General features: G+C 43.0%; 1 protein-coding gene across 8 annotated transcripts in view; it reads left to right on the forward strand.

The window, feature by feature from the left end:
* The window catches only part of nsd3 (nuclear receptor binding SET domain protein 3), a 77,452-nt gene that overhangs the window by 14,151 nt on the left and 46,706 nt on the right, over positions 1–16,595 (forward strand). For all 8 annotated transcript variants that reach the window (XM_078239394.1, XM_078239400.1, XM_078239398.1 and 5 more), the window contains exon 3: positions 15,836–15,995. In XM_078239394.1, coding sequence (XP_078095520.1) covers positions 15,836–15,995 — 160 coding nt within the window. The remainder of the gene's footprint in view (positions 1–15,835; positions 15,996–16,595) is intronic.

A 16,595-nucleotide genomic window follows, 5' to 3' on the forward strand; every position in this document is an offset into this window, starting at 1 on the left:
TACTCATTGAAACTGATCTCTTTGACCAAGCTTTCTCATCATCTTCCTCAATGTCTCCTCCTTTGGCTAGGTGTCAGATTTTGTCAGATGATGTTCCTGGGAAGCATCTTGTGATGTAGAACCATAGAAAATTACAGCTCAGAAACAGGCCTTTTGGCCCTTCTTGTCTGTGCCGAACCATTTTTTGCCTAGTCCCACTGACCTGCATTTGGACCATATCCCTCCACACCCCTCTCATCCATGAACCCGTCCAAGTTTTTCTTAAATGCATTTACCACTTTATCCGGCAGCTCATTCCACACACCCACCACTCTCTGTGTGAAGAAGCCCCCCCTAATATTCCCTTTAAACTTTTCTCCTTTCACCCTTAACCCATGCCCTCTGGTTTTTTTCTCCCCTAGCCTCAGCGGAAAAAGCCTGCTTGCATTCACTCTATCCATACCCATCAAAATCTTATACACCTCTATCAAATCTCCCCTCAATCTTCTACGCTCCAGGGAATAAAGTCCCAACCTATTCAATGTGTTACTACATCACAGGCATTTTATAAATGCAAGTTATTGTTGTTTCCAAACCACAGCCAAAGCCCCAATTGGACAACATTCAGGAGATACCAGTTGGTCTTCTAACTTGAGTAATCAGTAATCTTTTCTATTTGTCACTTCACCTCAGTCAGAGGAAACATGGGGTCTGTTGGGTCTGGCTGAGGATATCTACTCTGAACCTGCACATCAGTGCTTAAAAAAAAAAGTCAGAATACATCAGTAATGCCAAAGCATGAAGGGGTAACTGTCTCTGAGCCTCTTTATTTTTGAGCATAAGGATGTGGATTTGTTTGCAAATTAGTTTATCCTATTTTAACAAAGCAATAGATAACCCCAAATCATTCATCTGTTTTAATGAAAAGTATATTAGTCTGTTTGTATCATATCTTTGGAAAAATAGTCCAAAGATAGAATCACTGGACACATTAGCATCATAAATGTACATCAAGAAGGACATTTGTGATTCCCACTACATGTACCAATCATAGCAACTTCTGTAGAGTGCTCGACATATGAACATTAAATTTATTATGGTATTAGTGCAATAGTGCTCTGGAGGGGCAACTCCAATTCTCTGGACCCTGTAATTCGTACTGTAGTTCATAATGTCTTTATTTTTATCTCATGTGCTTCCTCAAGACTCGCCACCTGCTCCTGAGCCTTTTCCGTTCTCTTCCCAAGCAGTTGGCTAAGGTGGCAAAGTCCTCCTTTGTGATTAGCATACGTCCGACATTCACTTGATTTGCCACACAGACGTTATCTAAAGCATGCTGTTTGGAAGAAATCATGGCGGTCAGGCCATGTTGCAAAGCAGCTTAGTGTGGGTGTGACGTGTTTTAAATTCTCACTGCTGCCGTTATGGTGAAATTGCAGCTGAGCTCCTGTGTTTGGGGCCTGATGTGATAGTGGAGCGTGACTCACTTCAGGCAGATGTCTTGTTTCACTCTGTTGCCGAGTCAGTTTGGCATTTTATTATAGGTTTATTGTGATGTGAATGCACTGTTAATTTCTGCTACTCCTGGTCTGGGCTGTGTTGTCTATAGAAATATCTCAAAGGATAATTGAAAAGACCTGGTATTTCAGTAATCGTATTAATGGAAATTGGAAAGAAACAAAATGGATATTCAAGGAACTTGGAGTGCAGTCAACACCAGCCTTTGTTCCCCGGATCCTTTTTTTAAATTGCAGTAGCAGAAACTAAATTTTGGAATGTGGTCTGTTTATTTTAACTTTTACTGCTGTGGCTCTGTCATCAAATGTAATAAGCCATGCTTTTTTTTTTCTGTGGTGAATTTTGTTCTGTTGTGGCCCTTCGCTGTGCATCAGTGCAAAAACATACGGCTGCAAACTTCTGTTGCCGAGCATGTAGCAATGACTGTCCAGAGCTTGTGGCAACACATCCCATTTCAACAAGTAGTCATGTAAAATGATTACTCATACACAAGTCCCCCCCCCCCCCCCGCGTATAAGCATCTGTTCTCTTGTATCGTTTTGCTTGTTGATTGAATTGCACATCTGGCAAGGGCTGATGTCGAGGGATCACTTCCCGATGGAATATATAGGCTATTATAGCTCGAGCTAGTGTCCAGTGCAGGTTCCTTTTTCTGTGTGGTTTGAGATTTTTGGAAGTCTGCATTGCTGTCAGTGGCACTGGAGGCTTTGTTGCTGAACTGTATTTGGTTCTGAGGAGTAGATGATAATCCATTCATTACATAATTCGCAAGCCTTTATTACACACTTCCCTTTCAGTCAGATCCAGGGAGATAGAGTGGAATGTTGGCTATGATCGAGAGAATATCTTTCTGCTGGAGTGTGTTTGGATAGTGTATTACTTTGGAATGTGAATGGGGAAGGGAAAGATTTTGCAAAATTATGAATGGCAAACATTAAAATGAACTAATTAGAATTATGGAAATGGAGACTTGACCAGTGAATAAAATTGTCACACTGATTTGATTTTCATAATCTAAATGCCAGACAAATTTTTAGAATCCATCTTAAACTCTGTCAATTTCTTCTGCCAAATTTTGGGTTGGTGAGGCCAATTGTGGCAGTGATTTCCGCTAACTTGGTACCTCTTGGATCATCATTATTTGATCTGTCTGATTTAGTGCCACATATTGAAGGAAATTTAACTATCAAATCATTGAGGAAACATTTGTTTGTATGTGTGTGCGTGTGTATTGTGCATGCATGTGTGATACTGATGCCGGTTAATGGGAAAGATATATTCCTTGTTGCTGCTGAAAAGAAAAAGACATGTTGGTTTTCTCAGAGCCCATGTTTGCGTAGTCGCAGCTGACTGCGTATCTGCAATATTTGCGATTCTGTTGGAAAGTTGTTGGAAGCTTTTTTAAAAAAAAATGCACAGGCTTTTACTGATGACAGTTATAGGATAAAGTACTGTTCAGACTATTTTTAACAGAAGGGCAAGAGCCTCTGTAGCATTGCTAAAATTCTGAAGCTTTGCTCTTGTGGGTTTTTTTTATGTCACTGAATTAATGCTTTATTGCTACCTGACAAGCTTCTACCATCCTGTATTAAGTAACCAAAATCTTCGAGGATAGGCTGCAAAAAATAATACTTTGTTCAAAAAGGTGTCACGAAATCTTGTGCGCTTGATCCTTTCATCAGTTATCTTTCTCGTGCTTTAAAAAAAAATCTGCATACTGGCAAATAGTGGCTTACAATTCAATTGGGGAGGGAAGGAGTGTGCCATCTACACTCATTCTTCACCCACAGCTAACTTCTTAAAACCTTGAAACTGAGTGCCGTCTTGTGCAGATTGCCTAATGATGGACATTGTAGTTTTCAGTTGACAATTTAAGTGCCCAACTCTGTTTTCATAAGATATTCACCTTTCGATACACTCTTCGAGACACTCTGTGTCTATGGGCCATAACCCCCTGGCTTCCCAGCGTAGGATTTGGGGAGGCACCCTGAAGATCTGCAGGAGAATTCTTCTGGGAAGTGTCCAGAAGGGCTAACTTCCCCTGGACAATTATGCTAGGCTGAGAACCATCTGACAAAGTGACTTTAAATCACTAACTTCAGATGGTTCTGCTAGTTTTACCCTGATAGTTACTCTGAGAGAGTTAGAAGGAAAGATAGCGCTGCTAACTTAAGACAAACTTTGTGCTGCAGAGCTCTGCTCCTTCTACACATCGATGCTGGTACTCCTGAAATGCTTCACTGTTTTACTCTCACCTGGCTTGTGTTGGGAAGGTCAGGGGAGGCAGGAGCTTTGGATTTCAAGCAGAAGTTAGTCGCCACTTAGTGGTAATCCACTGCTGATTGCCTCTCTGGTGGTGGGGGAGGGGGTTATGGGCCCATGTCTGTGATTCACAACTTGCACTGGGAATGATTGAACAGCCCTTGTCCTTTCGTCTTAGCACCGTGGGTATTTGAATGAAGAATGTGAATTAAAGACAAGAATGGTTAAATGAATATTTCAGCAATGGAAACGGACTGTGAGTGATACAGTTTTGAGTGGATAGAGAATGATTTCTGTGGAAGATGTCTGGCTTGTATGTGGGGTTGTCTGCTTTTTAAGAGTTATTTTCAAAGCTTTGTGATCAACTTCTGGATCAAGGTACTGCCGATTGAAGCACTAACAAGGTCCCAATTTTTATTCTTGGTCTGTACTGAGTTAGCAGATCTTGGGCACCAGTTAAGAAATGGCAATTAACAACACTAAGATAGAGAACAAAAGAATCGGCCACAAGGTTGGAAAGTAGATGTGCAGATACTTCAACTAAATGCATGGCAGTATGTATACAAGTTGTATATCAAGAGTAGATCAGTTTTGATGTTCTCCATCGTCCTGTAGACTGCTGACACTGATCTTGGATGTGAAGTCTTGTCAGTTCATAGAAATCATAGAAACCCTACAGTGCAGAAGGAGGCCATTCGGCCCATCGAGTCTGCACCGACCACAATCCCACCCAGGCCCTACTCCCACATATTTTACCCGCTAATCCCTCTAACCTACACATCCCAGGACTCTAAGGGGCAATTTTTTTAACCTGGCCAATCAACCTAACCCACACATCTTTGGACTGTGGGAGGAAACCGGAGCACCCGGAGGAAACCCACACAGACACGAGGAGAATGTGCAAACTCCACACAGACAGTGACCCGAGCTGGGAATCGAACCCAGGACCCTGGAGCTGTGAAGCAGCAGTGCTAACCACTGTGCTACCGTGCCGCCCACCGTGCCGTTGGTCAAGCTATCACTGATACCCCAGCAAATGTCAGCAATGACAAGAAAAAGCAGCTGAAATAAAAGGAGGGTTTAAAACCAGAATCTTGATGCGTTCTTTTGATGAATTTATTGTTCATTTGAGGTGACCACTGTCGGGTTTGGGAAATAGGACACATCCATTTTGGGAAGCAGTGCCAACAGCAACATCAGTGATCACACATAGCAATTCGATGTAGCATGAAGTTGCATCCAGTGTGCACAATAATATCAGTGTCGATATTCCGAAACCATGATGTGCTGAACTCGTGCATCATTTTCCATTTGCTACAATAGTTCCAAATACAATCTGAGAATTTCATTGGGAAATTTGAAATGGTTTTGTATTTGAGGCTCTTCCTTGTGCGTTGGAACTAGATTAACATTTCCATATTCATTCTTGACAAAGGACCTTTAAATCTACCAGAGAATTGAGACTGAGGGTTGAAGTACATACGGATCTGTGTCTCAGAGGTGGAAACACCATATTCACTCTCAGGGTGTGGCCCAGTTCCTTTTTTTTAAGGCTTCCGCTGGAAGATAGTTGTGTAACTAACAGGAACAAATTGGATGTGTAATCTGTGTTCCCCACCAATGTCCCCATCCTCGCACACATTCTGTGTCCCTTAGTTTGTGTTTCTGTTCTGTGTGAAGCTAAAAGAAATAGGATATGAGAGTAAAGGCTAAGATCAAGGATAACGTCTATGTCAGGAAACAAATATAGTAATAAAACAAGTTTTAAAAGGGCAAGTGAAAACGAAAGGAAATGGAACAAGTACTAAAAGCGATATTAAAGTCCCTGTTTACAGCAATGCGCACAACATCCAAAATCAAGCAATACATCAGCCACCAAGAACTGAGTGACTGAAGCAGAGCTACTTAAAGAATAGGATTAGATGTTTCTGGTTCTAATATAATCAAGAAGGGAAACTAGGTGGGCGTTGGTGTAATTGTATTAATATAATGGCAGCAAGAAAAAAGGAAGATAAAAGCATTTAATGGGAAGTGTAGAAAGATTTGTCAAGGTGGTTACAAGAAGGATAGGAGAGCATAAAGAGTAGCGTGAAGCTGTTGAATCAAATGGCCTGTTTATATTGAGTAAATATTTTGCAATTAGTGAATGTGTTTTCACAATCCCCTGGTGCAGTTTCAAACTAAAGGTGAGAAATGTTTCCTTCCTGTTTCACATGTGAAATGCCATCTGAATGTCTTCATTACTCGTGGGGGGGCAATGGAAAAAGCCACTTCAGTAAATCGCGAGCAAACCCAACTGCAGAGCATGATATTCCACGTATGGCTGGCACTGGAGCAGGCATTAAGAGTCGACCGTAACCCTGTAACATGTAGGCAGCTTTTCTCAATTTACAGTGGTGAGAGATGTACTGAGTGCAGAATCAGTCAACAAGTGGACAGCCTGATGTTTACATACAAATGCTCAACACTCCCAATGTGGCAGGGCATATCTTGACATATGTTAGTGTCATCATCTTGTATCTCTGCCAGTTGGTGTGGAGAAAACAAGAACAGCCTTCCCAGGTTTCTGACTGGTGTGTTGTGACGCGTGATATCTGACTGAAGGTAGATTACTGTCGGAGATTATTCTGTACTTTTGAGTGTTTGCCTTCAAACAGTCCTGATTAGTAATGTTATTCAGCTTTGTGGAAGTGGTCAGCTGGGAGTGATGAGCACTGGTCACCCCAATTACTTGTGGATGCCCAGTTCATTCAGTATTCTTCAGAAGGAGAGCTTACCCCCTCATTTTGACTGGGAGTTGTGTTGCATGACAAGACCAAGTATGTAGAGCAGCAAATATCTTTCAAAATAGGGCAAAGAATCAAGCTCTCTCTGTCAAATGGCTTTTGGAGCTGGAAGTTATCCTTTTCTAATGAGTGATCCATAAGATAAGGATCAATTCATTGATATTAAGGTGACTATAATGGCATTTTGAAAGCAAGAGCACCCCAGAAGTGAGATTTCAGCTTTGTGTCGCAGAGGCCTTTTAAGCAGCTCCAGGAGTTTGAGATATTAGTTTGAGAAGAACATAGCATGATAAGGAACAATTTTTCATCCATTTTAATGGGGCATGTTGTCAGGTAGTGGGCGGGTGCTTTTACCACTGTAGCTTTTCTGTAATAACCAAACATCCCAGGAGGCACAGTAGTTAGCACTGGTGCCTCACAGCTTCAGGGACCTCGGTTCAATTCCCAGGGGAAGGGAAGGGGTGAGGGGAAGGGAGGAGGGTGTCAGAGATCCTGGGTACCAGCAACCTTTCGGCACTCTTGGTCAACTTGAGTGCAAAGCGCTGGACATCATGCATCATCCGATGTGAGGCCTTCAATGATTTGTGCACAAGGAGGTCCATCCTGCCCTTGCCCTGCAAGTGTTTCTGAAGTTACAGAAAAACAACTTGGCAATTATAGTCAATTACGGCAAATCAGAAACAAGCAATTTTTTGTAATCCTTCATTTACCTTGGTGTTCGCCGATTAAATCCTGGCTTTTCGCCCTTTCTCATTTCTGCGAATCCTTCATTTGCGTAGCAAACCCCCATATCTCGCCCTCGGTATTTGTTCGAGAAAAATCTGGTCTTGCTCACCCTCTGGTGAAGGCCAAAAAGCAGAATGTTACGGGGCCTACGCAGATTAAGTTTAGCCTGTTCATGCTGAAGGAACACCTCAGGCAGCTTTCAAATTTCAGGAAGAAAAATCCAAGAAGTTCCTCCCACTGTAGCCTTAAAGGTCATGACCAAGACCTGGCTAATCTGAGTGAACACAGTAAGAGTTTTAACAACACCAGGTTAAAGTCCAACAGGTTTATTTGGTAGCAAATACCATTAGCTTTCGGAGCGCTGCTCCTTCGTCAGATGGAGTGGAAATCATGGAGGCAGATTTCCACTCCATCTGATGAAGGAGCAGCACTCCGAAAGCTAATGGTATTTGCTACCAAATAAACATGTTGGACTTTAACCTGGTGTTGTTAAAACTCTTACTGTGTTCACCCCAGTCCAACGCCGGCATCTCCACATCATAATCTGAGTGTTGACAGGCATGCTAAGAATAGCCTCACAACGTCTGGGCTCATGAGTGGAAATCGGACAGGTTTCTCTTCCAAGTGGCTATCCAGTGACCTTTGCTGCAATGTACACAGCATTTACGAGTCGGTCATTCAGCCCCTCAAGCCTACTCTGCCATTCAATAAGATCATGGCTGATTTGACTGTGAGCTCGACTTGACTTTCCTGTCGATTGCCCATAATCTTTGACTCCCTTGTCAATCAAGATTCTTGTCTAACTCGGCCTTAAAAACAGTGACCTGGCTTCCACTGCTTTCTGGGAAAGAGAGTTCCACAGACTAGCAACCGTCGGAGAAGAAATGTCTCCTCCTGTATCTTAACTTATTTTTAAACTGTGTTTGTGTTCTCGTACCTTGCACACATCAGTATTGTGGATATTCTTTGAGGATCACATTGGGCTCTGCCTGCCTCTGATAGCTTCTCTTTCAGTTGGATGATATTATGCTTCGAGTGAAGTCACTCTGATGGCCAAGCTTGTATTCTCAGTTGTGGAATTTTTGCTTCAGTTCAGACAGATGCTGTAAATTGAACCAGCATTTCAAATCTCTATTTTCACTTGCATTCTATTTGTTTTATATAGTTTTGTTCTCAGAACATGTAACAGTTGAGCCAGTAAGAAATCAAGACCTTGTATTTTCGTTGTGCTTTATGTTGTTGGGATACCCCAAAATGCTCCATGACCAATGAATTCTTTTTGAACTGCGACCACTTGATATGTGTGGAGTTTGCATGTAATGTGTGCAGACACGTAGGAGCCAATTCATGTAGAGTCAGGAGCAATATCAATAACCTGTTTTGTTTGGTGGTAGTTGAAGGAAGGATGTTGACTTTCCTTGCTGCCTTGAATAAAATGTTGGTTTTACATTTGATCTGAAAAAGATAATGCTGCAGTCCTTCAGCAGAGCATTGAAATGTTTAATTGGATAATGTCTCGAAGGGATGGGCCCTGGATCCCACAACATCTTCAATGGGAGGCAGGTGTGATATCAGTTGAACCAAGACCAGATTTGTGCATTTCCAAGCAAACTAAATTTTCAACAAAATGCATTGACAACTCCCGGTGTCACAGAATTATTTACATCCAGTAAAATTATTTTGAAGTGTGGTCACCGGTTGCAATGTCAGACATGTGGCAGCCAATTTGAATCTAGCAAGATTCACCAACAGCATTGTGATAATGAGCAGGTCATCCATTTTAATTCTGTTGATTGAGGAATAAAGAGTGACTGACATCTGGGAGAACTCCCCTGCTCTGAAGAAAATATTGCCATGGAATCTCTTCCAGCCATCAGAGGGGGCTGGTGGAGCCTCAGTTTAAAGTTGTGTCTGGCAGTTGGCACTTAAACCATTGAATCTCTACAGTACAGAAGGAGGTCATTCGACCCATCGAGTCTGTACCGACCACAATCCCACCCAGGCCCTATCTTGTAACCCCACACATTTACCTTGCTAATCTCCCTGATACGAAGGAGCAATTTACCACGGCCAATCCACCTAACCCGCACATCTTTGGACTGTGGGAGGAAACTGGAACACCTGGAGGAAACCCACGCAGACATGGGGAGAATGTGTAAACTCCACACAGACAGTGACTCGAGCCGGGAATCGAACCCGGGTCCCTGGCGCTGTGAGGCAGCAGTGCTAACCACTGTGCCATCGTGACAGTTCACTGTACTGGAGCGCCAGTCTACACTTTGTCATTGGAGCGGAACTTGAATTCACACACGGCTAACAGATTCTCATCAATCCTCAGCAAAGTGTGGCTCTGCAGGCCAAACTGTGATGATGCTCACTCACACCTCTATAAGGCTGTATTGCTGTGTCCCTGTCTTGCTGTATCCAACAAGTGGAGCCATTCTCACTTCTTTTTCTTTGACAATGGGACATATGTTGAGAAATGTTGTATGGCATGGTTCTATTAATATAACTAATGAAAAATGTGTGTGCACCATGAGATCACATTGAAGGTCAAAGACTGTTGTGTTAACTTGAATACTGAAGAGCGAGACTGTAATATTGGCTTTCTACTCAGCATTTTGAGTACTGAAATTAGTTATTTATTTTGCAAATGATGCACAGATGGAAGAAATTCAAGACTAAGTCTTCAGTTCACAAAGAACCAGAAATTTGGGTTGAGATCATTCAGAGTTTAAAATTTGTGGTAATCAGGTAATGACTGCATGTCCTCTGCATACGCACTCTAAATGAGTTATTTACAGTCATAGGAGGAGTCCAGGCCAGCGTCCTGTAGAGCAGTGCAGTCAGTCCTATTCCCCGGCTCTATCCTGTGGCCCTGCAAGTTTATCTCTGTGCAACCCATTCTCCATTGGCCCTCATGCAAGCTTCTCACAATTGCAGCGTGTGTGGAATCGTTCCAACAAGCTGCACTGAGCCCACAGCACAACTTGGCCGAGCCTTTACTGTTACTCTTTCAGCTCGGGTAATTGTTGTGGTGTTCCCTTTTCAACGTCACTCTCCTGGAATATTAGCAGTAATGCGTGGAAAATATCTCAGTCACCGAACTTTGGTTAAATGCTGTCATCAGTGTTTAGCTCTTCGCTGCAGCGCCTTGTTAAAATCACAATGATTGAAGTATTAAAGTAGGCTCCTCAGCCCATTGTGTCTGTGCTTGTCCTCTGAAGGAGCAATTCACTGAGTGCGACCCTGCACATTCTTCCTTTTCAAATAATGATACAATTCTCTTTTGAAAGCCCCAGCTGACCTTGCCTCCGCCACAATCTTGGGTAGTGCATTCCAGATCCTAACCACTTGCTGCTTGAATAAGTTTTTCTTCATGTTGCCCTGCTTCTTTTGCCGATTAACTCAAATTTGTGCCTTCTGGATCTTGATCATTTCACCAAGACGAAGAATGTACTTCAATCTCCTCTGTTCAGACCCCACGTGGTTTTGAAAAATTCCATCAGATTGTCTCTGAACAGTCCCAAGTTCTAAAATCCTTCTATGCCACTGATTCCAGAGATGAGGAACTTCGTTCTCATGAATTTGTTCTGCACCCTCTCCTAATACTTTCACATCTTCCAAGTGTGGTGCCCAGAACTGGATGCAATGCTTCGTTAGTTACTGTTAGTGATTTCTGTGTACAATTGGGGACATGCATCACAGATTGTCTTTTGTTGAATATAACCTTTGTGCAGACTTGAAGTGCCGATATCTTTAGTAAAATGGACTGTGTGTCAGTCAAAATTATCTGAAATAAGCTGTACCATTGTTCGCGTACTTGGAGTTGATATAACAGTTTGTTGATGCGCTGTGAATTGGTAGAATACAAGCTTGCAGTGACGGTTCTCCTGGGCTGGAGGAGGCTAAGCAAAGCCAAGTCGTGAGGCAGATTGACTTGTTCAAGAGCAGTACTGACTGGGTGGGTGAAAGGAGGAAGATCGTGGTGAAACCTTAAAATGCAATGCTTGTGTTGTCCTGGGCTCAATATCATTTTCTTTTCCAGTTAGTTTGTACAAATACAGCGTTTTGATTAATCGCTTAGCCACTTTGGCAAACTCTGTGCTTCCAGTAGGCTGTCCTGACATTCTTTCTCTGATCTGAATTGATTATATATAAAATTCTTGACGGAGGTTGGTTGCCTTTCCTAACTCAGGCCCTGCAGAATCACATGTAAGAGTATCGTGGTAAGAGTAAATCAGAAAGAGGAAGTGGATGTGCTGACCAAGCATATTTCTTCAACGTACTTGAAGTCTTTACAAGTGCTGTGCAGACTCATCGGTCAGTGAGACGTGTGCAAGTGAGTTCAAGTTAGTCTGAAAAATACACGTGTATTCCAAGTAAGAAATGCATGGTAAGAATTATTGAATCTAATAATATCAGGAAGGCGAATAGAGGAGCATTCTACTAACCTTGGGTTTGTATTGTAGGCTTGGAGTGATTCCCTGAGTCAACAAAAGGAGGAATTCATTATATAATTCATTACAAGTCCTATTGGTTGAATTTCAGAAACAGACCAACGTCCCTTCAAACAATCTATGTAACAATGGACCAATCTTGTTAAAACGCAGGCAAGAAACAGTGCCAGGCATCTGCTCAGCCTGTGAGAGTGAGTGTAGGAGGGAGGAGGGCCTTGCCTGATGAAGAAATTATATGTCAAATGTTGAAAACGTCAGGGTGCATCTGATGCTCCAGTTTAAAACTGCAGCTGCAGGGTGCTGTAGGCCCTTCTTGTTCAAGGGCTCATTTTAATCTCGTCGAGTTCTGACACTACTGACTCAACTGCATAGGCAACTCCCTCGCTCCAACCAAGTGGCATCCAGACTCGAAACGTTGGCTCTATTCTCTCTCCACAGATGATGTCAGACCTGCTGAGTTCTTCCAGCATTTTCTGTTTTTGTTTCCGATTCCAGTATCTGCAGTATTTTGCCTTTAGCTTGGTGTTTAACTGACTTCCACTTCTCTTCCAAGTATTTTGCCTTTTTTTTTCCGTAAAGTTTACATTTCCAGGAGAGTCAAGCTGAAGGAACTCAGAGAGTCATTAGAGGTTTACAGCATGGAAACAGGCCCTTTGGCCCAACTTGTCCATGCCGCCCTTTTTTTTAAAAACATCTAAGCTAATCCCAAGTCCCCGCATTTGGCCCATATCCCTCTGTACCCATCTTATCCATGTAACTATCTAAATGCTTTTTAAAAGACAAATTTGTACCCGCCTCTACTACTACTTCTGGCAGCTTGTTCCAGACACTCACCACCCTCTGTGTGAAAAAATTGCCCCTCTGAACACTTTTGTATCTCTCTCCTCTCACTTTAAACCTATGCCCTCTAGATTTAGACTCCCCTACCTTTGGGAAAAGATATTGACTATCTAGCTGATGTGTGCCCCTCATTATTTTATAGACCTCTATAAGATCACCCCTCAGCCTCCTACGCTCCAGGGAAAAAAGTCCCAGTCTATCCAGACTCTCCTTATAACCCAAATCATCAAGTCTCGGTAGCATCCTAGTAAATCTTTTCTGCACTCTTTCTAGTTTAATAATATCCTTTCTATAATAGGGTGACCAGAATTGCACACAGTATTTCAAGTGTGGCCTTACCAATGTCTTGTACAACTTCAACAAGACGTCCCAACTCCTGTATTCAATGTTCTGACCGATGAAACCAAGCATGCCGAATGCCTTCTTCACCACTCTGTCCACCTGTGACTCCACCTTCAAGGAGCTATGAACATGTACCCCAAGATCTTTTTGTTCTGTAACTCTCCCCAACGCCCTACCATTAACTGAGTAAGTCCTGCCCTGGTTCAATCTACCAAAATGCATCACCTCGCATTTGTCTAAATTAAACTCCATCTGCCATTCGTCAGCCCACTGGCCCAATTGATCAAGATCCTGTTGCAATCGGAGATAATTGATTGTGGAATCTCCTCTGCTGGGTGGGAGAATGATGCAAAGCTGGATGGGAGGGTGAGCTGTGAGGAGGATGTAGAGATCTTTCCGTATGATTTGCACAAGTTGAATGAGTGGGTAAATGATTGGCAGATGTAGTATAATTTGGATAAATGTGAGATTATCCACTTGGGTGGCAAAAATGGGAAGGCAGATTATTATCTGAAACATAAATTAGGAGAGGGATATGTGCAACGAGACCTGGGTTTCTTCGTACACCAGTCACTGAAGGTAAGCATGCAGGTGCAACAGGCAGTAAAAAGGCAAATGGTTTATTTGTCTTTACTGCGAGAGGATTTGAGTACAGAAACAGGGATATCTTAATGCAATTATACAGGGCCTTGGTGAGGCCACATTGTGTGCAGTTATGGTCTCCTTGTCTGAGGAAGGATGTTCTTGCTCCAGAGGGAGTGCAGAGAAGGTTTACCAGACTGATTCCTGGAATGGCGGAACTGATGTATGAGGAGCGATTGAGTCAGTTAGGATTGTATTCGTTGGGGTTCAGAAGACTGAGGAGGGTTTTCACAGAAACCTATAAAATTCTGACAGGACTAGGCAGGGTAGATGCAAGAAGGATATTCTCGATGGTGGGAGTGCCCAAAACCAGGGGTCGCATTCTGAGGATCCGTTCAGAACACAGATGAGGAGAAATCTCTTCACCCAGAGAGTGGTCAGCCTATGGAATTCGCTACCACAGAACATAGTTGAGGCCAAAGCATTGTATATTTTCAAGAAATAGTTAGATATTGGTCTTGGGGTGAAGGGGATCAAGGGAGATCGGGGGGAGAGGTGGGATCAGGATCTTGAATATGATCATCAGCCAGATTATAATGAATGGCAGAGCAGGCTTGAATGGCGCAATGGTCCCGTTGTGCTGTTTTCTATGCTTTTCCGTGATGGACCCCCTTGCTGATAGTTAAGCAATGCACAAACAGTGGAGTGGAGTGTAATGGGCAGTTGTCAGATTAGAAACATCTCTGAGGAACTACCGAGCAAGTGGAACCATGACTGCTGCTGGCATCCTTCAGGATCCCATTGGTGTGTACATTATGTTCTCGAGCTCGTTGCCTGGACTCGAAATCATCAATTTTGACACTGACAACTTGGGTCATTTTTTTTCCCTCTTTGCAGAGGAAATTTGTCCTCTATGCATCTAGGATTCCTTACGTTTCAAACTAATGGCAGAAGGAACCTCAGTGGTCTGTGCTGCATTCGGAAACCTTGTCACCTTTGTAACAAAAGTACCGTTTCGCACTGGCATACTCTGATTTGAAGCTTAAAGGCTGTAGGTGTTACGTGCTTCAGCGAGAGTCTTGGAATCGGAGCAGGAAAACATAGAAACTGGAAGCAGGAGTTGGCCATTGGGCCCCTCGAGCCTGCTCCAACATTCATCTTGATCATGGCTGATCATCAAATTCAGTATCCTGATCCTGTCTCCCCCCACCCCCCTCCTCCCAACCCCGATATCCCTTGATCCCTTCAGCCCCAAGAGCAAGGTCTAATATCTTCTTGAAATCACGCAATGTTTTGGTCTCAACTACTTTCTGTGGGAGTGAATTCCACACATTCACCACTCTCTGGGTGAAGAAATTTCTCCTCATCTCAGTGCTAAAAGGTTTACTCCTTATCCTCAAACTTTGACCCCTAGTTCTGGACTCCCCCACCATCGGGAACATTCTTTCTGAATCTACCCTGTCGAACCCCGTTAGAATTTTATAAGGTTCTGTGAGACCCCCTCTCACTCTTCCAAATTCCAATGAATATAATCCTAACTGATTTAGTCTCGCCTCATAGGGGCAGTGATCCGGATGTCGAGTCATGAACTGAACAAGAAGCAGCTGAGGATTTCCGTCATAAGTGGTTTAAGATTTTAACCAGACGCTGCACACTTCAGCGAGGCAAAACGTGGAGTGTTTACAATTTCAAGAAAAAGCTCTGAATAACCATTCAGAACAAAGCTCCTTCACAATATTTACCCATATGTTCTATCACTGGAAGTCAGATCGTTCTTTAGAAATGTTTTCTTCTTTCTCTTTTACCTTTTTCAAGTCTCCTTTCATCTCCGTTTCTCCTCCATTCAATTTGTAATTCTGTTGTGTTCCCTTTAGGCTGCCAGCGCACATGCTTTCCCCTCTTTCCCCCCTCTTATGCGTTTGCCCTCTTCTTTTTGCAGTGGTTACAGCTAGGGTTTTTTTAGTTTTTAAATAAAAGAATAAAATAATTTGTTGCAAGAATTTGCGAATTGACTTTGCTCCCCTGCTGGGCTGCTGTGGTCATGTATATGCTGAGCTGGAGTCAATTCAGTTTGGATCAGCATGAGAGCTCTTCTGGACCTATCCGTGTCCAACAAACCTGGCCCATCAGGTTTTCATCATGGATGTTGAATGATGTATTTGGTGCATTGTTAACACATTTGTCTTTCATTTGGCCAAATTGATCATCATGAGCAGATTCCACGCAAGCTCTGTTTCGGCTTTCTGTCTGAGATTCCAGAAAATTCTGTTGGTTAGCCACTTGATTGTGCCACAGCCGTTTGGCGTAATATGATGATGTTGCCCTCCCTATGTTTTCCAGGATCATCGGTTACCAGTTTCTGGAAACCAGACTGTAGATTCGACTTCTTGTTACCAGATTGGAGACTTGGTATGGGCAAAGGTTGGCACTTACCCCTGGTGGCCCTGCATGGTGTCCAGCGATCCGTTGCAGCAGGTTCATACCAAGATCAACACAAGAGGTAAGACTGTGTCCCATGAGAATAATTGGCAGCAATGATATTTCCCTTGAGAAGCGAAGATCCTCCTTTATATTTACTTGGCTATAGCCAAGATGCGGTATTTGTGCTGGAGTCGGGCGCTGGGCCATGTGTCCAGTCAGGTCAATACTCTTGTTGCAATGTTACATTGAGAATAAAAAATTGTTGCTATTACTGGGATGAACTGTTCTCCTCTTTACATGATGTCCACTACACAGTGCTTCACTTGTTTCACTTTCAGCCTGTTAATTGTGAAGCAGAAAGTTTTGTTTTGGTGTCAGTAATTGCTGTCACATGTTTCTGGTGTCAGTTTTGCATTGGCCACAAGAACTAGGAGCAGGAGTAGGCCATCTGGCCTCTGGAGCCTGCTCCGCCATTCAATAAGATCATGGCTGATCTTTTCGTGGGCTCCACTTACCCGCCCGCTCACCATAACCCTTAATTCCTTTACTGTTCAAAAATCCATCTATCCTTGCCTTAAAAACATTCAATGAGGTAGCCTCAACTGCTTCACTGGGCAGGGAATTCCACAGATTAACAACCCTTTGTGTGAAGAAGTTCCTCCTCAACTCGGTCCTAAAT

The sequence above is a fragment of the Mustelus asterias genome, chromosome 22 (assembly GCF_964213995.1).
Source record: "Mustelus asterias chromosome 22, sMusAst1.hap1.1, whole genome shotgun sequence".
Taxonomy (NCBI): domain Eukaryota; kingdom Metazoa; phylum Chordata; class Chondrichthyes; order Carcharhiniformes; family Triakidae; genus Mustelus; species Mustelus asterias.